Source organism: the organism of the source record quoted next, unplaced genomic scaffold (assembly GCF_019419815.1).
Source record: "Pyrus x bretschneideri cultivar Hongxiangsu unplaced genomic scaffold, Pyrus_bretschneideri_v1 Contig10, whole genome shotgun sequence".
Lineage (NCBI taxonomy): Eukaryota > Viridiplantae > Streptophyta > Magnoliopsida > Rosales > Rosaceae > Pyrus > Pyrus x bretschneideri.
The window spans coordinates 9,058,584-9,065,547 of record NW_025999391.1 but is presented as its reverse complement, the minus strand read 5'-3'; the positions used below and the strand labels follow the sequence as shown (position 1 = coordinate 9,065,547).

The 6,964-nt window shown below is 39.1% G+C and overlaps 1 protein-coding gene across 2 annotated transcripts; it reads left to right on the top strand.

The window, feature by feature from the left end:
* The first annotated feature begins 226 nt into the window (after positions 1-226).
* LOC125470131 (extra-large guanine nucleotide-binding protein 1-like) lies at positions 227-6,228 on the top strand. 2 transcript variants are annotated; one of them, XM_048568648.1, is made up of 8 exons: positions 227-1,803; positions 1,912-2,049; positions 2,139-2,243; positions 2,339-2,506; positions 3,123-3,306; positions 4,285-4,535; positions 4,764-4,927; positions 5,453-6,228. In XM_048568648.1, the coding sequence occupies exons 1-8, from the start codon at positions 655-657 to the stop codon at positions 6,030-6,032; spliced, it is 2,739 nt and encodes a 912-aa protein (XP_048424605.1). In that variant the 5' UTR covers positions 227-654; the 3' UTR covers positions 6,033-6,228. The 2 variants fall into 2 exon arrangements, with proteins under 2 accessions (XP_048424605.1, XP_048424610.1); XM_048568653.1 differs by having other exon boundaries at positions 228-1,803; positions 4,294-4,535.
* Positions 6,229-6,964: the final 736 nt, after the last annotated feature.

Here is a 6,964-nt window from a genome sequence, read left to right as displayed (position 1 = left end):
AGTTGACCGACAAAATTGCTGCTCTGCCGGAGCTGACTGCGTCAATAATTATTCCATCGTTCCAATGCACCAATAAGGGACAGAAAGTGATCGTACGGACATATTAGAGGGGCGAAAATACCCCTTCCACAACTAGAAAGACGTCGTTTTCTACGAAAACAAGGGAGGACTAGAGTTACTTGTGTGTATGTAACTGCAGAGAACCACACCCGCTCAGTTTGAAGACTCGGCCTTCCATTAGTTGTTGCGGAGTGTGGCGATTTGCTTCTCTCGCTGTTTCTGTGAGAAATTCTTAGCAATTTCGTGGCATCCGTGACATCACCGCGTGGAGAAAAATGGCAAGTCAACGAACAAGTCTTCCTCCAAGTCTGCATCTCTATACTTGCGACTTCCATCGGAGAGTTTCTTTGTTTTTTGTTATATTGCTTCTCTGTTTTGGGCAGGGTGAGGAGGTTGTTGGAGGGTTTTACCTCAAATTTCCAGACCTTTTCTTTGATGGGTTTGTGAAAATTTTGAATTTTGCTTCCTGGGTTTTGTTTATTCCGCGTTTGGCTTCGTGGGTTTTCGAATTAAAGGGTTAAGATGGTAGGTTTTTGATTTTTTTGTTATGTTGTTGGAATTGCTGGTTTTTTGGTGATTTTTTTTACCTCTGGTATGGCGTATGTGATGAGAAAATTGAGTTCTGCTATGGCCGCTTCTGGTGGGGGCGGCGGCGTCGACCGCGAAGATTTTAGCACGGAGTTGGAGTTTTCGTTTGCCGATGAATACAAGGGTCCTCCGGTAGGTTATGTTATCCCAAATGCAGTTCCGGTTGATATTCACCACATCCCAACTGCTGCTCCGGTTTCTTCAGGCTCTCTCTTGAACAATTCGTCCCTCCCTGTTATTCAACCGATTGTGAAATCTAACAAGAAACCGAAAAAAGAGTCGAAACTTGCAAGTGAAGCAAAGTTTGGAAAGGAAATTGTTTCTTCCGATTCAGTAACTCCTGCTGAATTGGAAATTAGCAAAGGTGAAAAGGGTGTGCCGACTTTATCAGATAAAGTCGAAAGCTCTGGGGATTTGGGGTTTTCTGGCAATCTGTCTGGAAGTTCGAAGGGTGTGCTTGAATTGCTTGATGATGGTCAAGAAGCTCAAGGTTTTCAGAATTATATGAGCCCCGGTGACTGGGGTTCATCAGAGTCTGGTTTGAGTTCGCGGAGTCTTTCCTCTGAGGTTTTTTCTGGTAGAGAGGAAGCTGATGCGGTAGAAATTCCTCACCATGTCAAAAGACCATCAGCTGTGACGTTCCGTGATCCTGACTCGAATGACATTGTTCAGGAAGAAGAGTCTGATCTTTCTGATGGGGATGAAGATGTGCGAGTGAGGCCAACAGTTGAGAGAAATGGGAAGAAAGGGTCGTGCTATCGATGTGGAAAAGGAAACAAACTCACGGAGAAGGAGGTTTGCATTGTTTGTGGTGCTAAGTATTGCTACAATTGTGTGCTGAGAGCAATGGGGTCAATGCCTGAAGGAAGAAAATGTGTCAGTTGCATTAGTTTTGAAATTGACGAGTCAAGGCGAAGGAAGCTGGGCAAGTGTTCTAGGATGCTCAAGCGGCTTCTCACTAAATCGGAAGTTGAACTGATAATGAAAGCCGAGATATCTTGCCAAGCAAATCAACTGCCAGGCAATCTTATTTTTGTGAACGACGAACCTCTATCGCAGGAAGAGCTGGTTCGATTGCAAAGTTGCCGAAACCCACCAAAAAAGATAAAACCAGGATACTATTGGTATGATAAAGTATCTGGTTTTTGGGGAAAGGTAAAAATTGAATTCAGCTGAACTTTTAAATCAGCTTGTTAATAGTAGACCTCTATATTGTTGTAACTTGCACTACAATGTGATGATGTTTCTGCTTTAAATGAACAGGAAGGGCATAGGCCTTGCCAAATAATTAGCCCTCACTTGAATGTGCGAGGTCACATAAGGCAAAATGCTAGTAACGGGGATACAAATATATTGATAAACAGTCGGGAGATCACTAAGTTAGAGGCCTTCATGCTGAAGGTTTTTACACTGGACCCATTCATGTTCATTGGTATATTATAAGCTTCGAAAAAACACATCGTTTGATGTATTTTGTTGGAATTATGCAGTTGGCTGGAGTGCCATGTGAAGGAAATCTTCACTACTGGGTGAGTGAAGATGGGTCGTATCAGGAAGAAGGAATGAATAAAGTAAAAGGAAAGATATGGGACAAGGTTTGTACGCATGTGATAATGCAATAAGTTGAGTGCCTTTCCTAATCAATCTTATGCGTCAAGCATCCCTTAACTGTGAAGTTACTTCTCTACAGACTACAATAAAGCTGGTTTGTAACATCTTGTCTTTGCCAATTCCTTCTGATTCTGCAAATCTTTCGATGGAGGAAGTGAACACCCAGAACACCTTTGAAGAGAAAATGCTTAACAAAATTGTTCTAGTTGGACATTATAAATCTGGTACAAGCACTATATTTAAACAGGTAAGACATTTTGTGGAGGGCAAATTACCGATTTCTTAATATCATTAAGCTCATAACCTAATTGGTGCATTTCCTATTCCATAGCTTCAGGGTCAGTAAAAATTATTTATTCTACAAAGCTTTAGATGATAGTAATCATTGGTGAAACTTGACAGATGAACTAGAATCGACAGAACTTGAAGTTTTCAAAAAACATTTCCTGATTTATTTTGTATATTTATACCTGTAAAAAGTTGACTCTGCGTGCACATCAGAAACGTGTAGACATATATATATGTTTGTAGATTTCTGAATGCACTACCGCGTAATGTGCATCCTCTCAGCAGACTGCATAATGTGCATGTAATTATGTATGGTACATCCTCTCAGCAGCAGTGTTCTTCTATTGAATAATCAACAAGTGCAAACGTGCACACAGATAACTAAACATGACTCGTTCTTCTTTTACCGCAAGTGACTCATTGTTTTCTTTTTCCCATCCATATCAGTAATAGGAACCAATGTTCTATTTCGGTAAAGTTTTCTACTGACTTCAATAAACTGTTTGAAGGAACTGCAATATTTATTACGAATGATGCGTGCATTTCTTCTGACAATAAGTACTTACTTATTTTAGGCCAAGATTTTGTACAATGTTCCTTTCTCTGAAGATGAGCGGCAAAGTATTAAGTTGATGATACAGAGCAGATTGTACAGTTATCTCGGTATACTGCTTGAAGGACGTGAGCTGTTTGAAGAAGAAAGTTTGTTTGGGAAGAGAAAAGGAAAAGGACAGCTTCTGGATGAACCAGGCCCTTCAGGTACAAATATATTGATTCCTTGTTTTCTCCACTCCATATGCTTATGATCTGCCCTTTTTAAATCAATTTGTAATTATTTAGTTGGATGGCATTTCTTTCAATAAAGTCAGCTGTTCTGTTCCTTTATAACTGTAAGATAAATTAGTTACTTGAAGAAATATAGATGAGATCTTCAGCTATTTTTTGGTTTGGATAAGAAACACAATTTGTATTACATAAAGAGGAAGATGGTTACCCAGCATGTGGAAAAAGGCTAATATTAATTTTTCCGTCTTCACATAATTATAGCCCTATAAAAAATTATTTTTAAATGACTAGTGTCAGCACATACTCATATACCATCTATAACCCAAGGGGCTAAACATAACCCTCTCAATAGTTTATTAGTTTTAAGTTTATACTTTAAATTTATTGGTTAATTTAGTTAAAATTACCGTAAGATGTTTTCAAATCTAGCCATTGAGTTTGAAGCAATGATTGCAACTAAGAAGCCGGGTCCCAAAAAAGGGGCTAAGTGAGGGGCTACATTTGACCAGCCTGATGTCTTTGGCCAAATAATGGCCTAGTGGGCTCCATAGAATTATAGCCCAGACATCGGTTGGAGATGAATATTTGGACAAATCAGGCCATTTTTTTGCTTTTGGATGTTTAGCCCTCTCCCTTGGAGACGACCTTATTGTAAGAGGTAGTGCTTTCTAGATGTTGGTTTTACAAACTGAAACATTTGCTTGGTATTTACAACTCAATATTTTTTATTGGAATAACAGATCGTTCCTTTTAGATAACATTTTGTGCTTTTCTCGTGGACTAATATCTCTTAATTTCCTGTCAAGTTGATGTATCTTTCTATTATTTGATTGTATTACATTATTGGTGGGTTATAAGTAACATATTAAACATCAAGTTAGATGCTTGCGTTTTGTATGAATTTGTTGCTATCAGTATTGTCATGATGGAGTCGTGCCTGAAGTTATTCAGTTAACACAGGAAATACAAGCCAGCTTGACGATAAAACGAAATATTCCATTGGTCCAAGACTGAAAGCTTTTTCTGATTGGCTCCTCAAATCTATGGTATCTGGTAATCTGGAAGCCATATTTCCAGCAGCTACTCGTGAATATGCACCATTTGTTGAGGATTTGTGGAAGGATCCTGCTATTCAAGCCACATACGACCGGAGGAATGAAATACAAACGCTGCCCAGACCAGCTGCATATTTTCTTGATCGGGTGAGATCACGCTCTGTGTTCCTTGCTCTTTAGTTTTAGCCAATTCACACTCTCAAAGTGCTTCTGCTCTTTTGGTTTTTGAGTTTTCAATTATTTGATGGGCCAGATGCTCAGAATGTTTCTTTAAATCTTGTGGATGAATTTAGATATTAACATGGAACGTGGATAATACGCTATCTCTAAATTTTATGCGTGTTAGTCGATTCAAATGCTTATTCTTCTGAGCAGGCTGTTGAGATTTCAAGGACAGATTATGAGCCCTCAGACATGGACATCTTGTATGCTGAGGGAATCACCTCATCCAATAGCCTTACGAGCATGGAATTTTTGATTCCCCCATCAGCAGGAAACAGCAATCTGGACCCTCCTTATCAGCATAACCCTTCGTTAAGGTTAGGTTTCGTGATTCATGCATCAAGTATATAATGCTTGAGCAACAATTGCATTAATCTTTCTTCATTGAGTTAGCCAATCTCTTGCTTAATATTGCTGATTAAATTTAGTGTCGACATGCTTTGCCCAATGGATAGAAATTGGTTTGCAGTTTTAGATTAGTTATAACTAGGAAAAGTCGTCTACGCTATGTAACACATGGTTAAGATGAAACTTTTATAATACATACACCATAATCAGTGGAATTTTGAGAGTATGCTTTGCCAATGAAGGGAAACACTGGTAAGGAATATAACTATTTGAGGCTAAACGAGCGATATGATCTTGAATTCGAAGTTGTAAGCCGGTCCTTTTTTTGTTTCAGTTTCTTAATCGCTGAAACGTTGACTAGTATAATGTCTATATTAAAAAGGAAAACTTGAGCAATTTTATTTCATGTTTTGGGAAACAGGGTATCAAAGTATCATAAGGGGCAGTGTGATAATTCAGTGTTTTAAAATGCGTTGGCATCGGTTTCTTCGCAGGTACCAACTAATTAGAGTGCATCAGAGCAGCCTTGGAGGAAACTGCAAGTTGGTCGAGATGTTTGAAGATGTTAATATGGTCGCATTTTGTGTTTCATTGACAGACTACGATGAGTTTTCTACGGATGTTAATGGGGTTTCCATAAACAAGATGATGGCAAGTAAGCAGCTATTTGAAAATATTGTTACTCATCGGGCCTTTGACCAAAAATACTTCCTTCTGATACTCAACAAGTTTGATCTTCTGGAAGAAAAGATTGACGAAGTCCCTCTCACTCGATGCGAATGGTTTTATGATTTCAATCCAGTACCCAGCCAGAATCCCAGCAGTAGCCACAACAACAGCAATAACCCCACGTTGGCTCACCGAGCCTTTCAGTATGTTGCAGTGAAGTTCAAAAGACTCTTTCATTCTCTAACAGATAGGAAGTTGTTTGTTTCACTGGTTACAGCGCTAGATTCTGATACTGTAGATGAAGCTCTTAGATATGCTAGTGAGATTCTAAAATGGGAGGAAGAGGTACCCAGATTAATCAACGAGTTCTCTTCTGCTAGCATCGAGGCAAGTTCATCCGCTTAAACGTCTTTTTGTAAATGCAACCATTTCTGTTGTGCAAATTGTTCATATTCGTGCACTCAGGAACACAGATACATGTGAGAGAACAGAGTTCATATTCTTTTTCAATTTTTTGTATTTTATTACTCCTCGTAACATATGTGCAAGGTGTGGCCATGGAAGATTCAATGAAGCAAAACAAAGTAATATCTTTCCTATATGTGTTTTTATGTGTTATATTGTCTTATTTATTTCGTTTTTTGTTATTTTGCGATACTATCAAGTTGATGTATTTTTTTATTTAGTTTTCGGTTATATTATTGAAGAAAAGTAAGCAGCAAAGTACACAGAAAAAACTGAAAGCAACAAAAATTGGAGGCGACGAAGGATTACGTGAGCTAAACTACACGTAAAGGCTTGGTCATTTGCTTAGCAAAGCAAGTAAAAAATGCGCGCTGCATATCTGCGTGCATGCACCACCCAGAAAAGATGAACCACAAAGACCGATAAGACTGCAATACAAGAAACGCCATACCAAAGCAACGAGGGGAAGCACCAGTAAAGAACCATTCACCAAAACTTAGCAAGAAGCAAAGATAGCGGGAAAAAAAGTCTTGCATCTTCCAAAATCTGAATCTTCACAGCTGATGCCCTTTGTAGTCAGTACTCGGCTGGCTTTTGAGGATTCTTTACCTGCTGATTTGATGGTCTTGATCACTGTCAGAGTAGCGGTAGCAGAAGTAGTCAACTTTTGAGAAGAAACGACACAAACATTTGGAGGGTATTGTTGAATTAACCCCAAAGCAAAAAAACCACAGCATGGCGTGATACCTTCCCCAGACCTTGATGAGCAGCCAGCATCTTCATCGGCCAATACCTCCGTATAGACTTTTGGTATATCTTCACTGCTGCCATCCAGTGGCATTACCAGGTGGACTCTGCAGCTTTTATAGTGC

Bases quoted from the DNA above. Each gene is read 5' to 3' on its own strand.
- LOC125470131 (XM_048568648.1), top strand. From the start codon at position 655: ATGGCGTATGTGATGAGAAAATTGAGTTCTGCTATGGCCGCTTCTGGT. The intron at 2,050-2,138 runs GTTTTTACACTG...GGAATTATGCAG, and splicing joins TAGAGGCCTTCATGCTGAAG to TTGGCTGGAGTGCCATGTGA. The intron at 2,244-2,338 runs GTTTGTACGCAT...ACTTCTCTACAG, and splicing joins AAGGAAAGATATGGGACAAG to ACTACAATAAAGCTGGTTTG.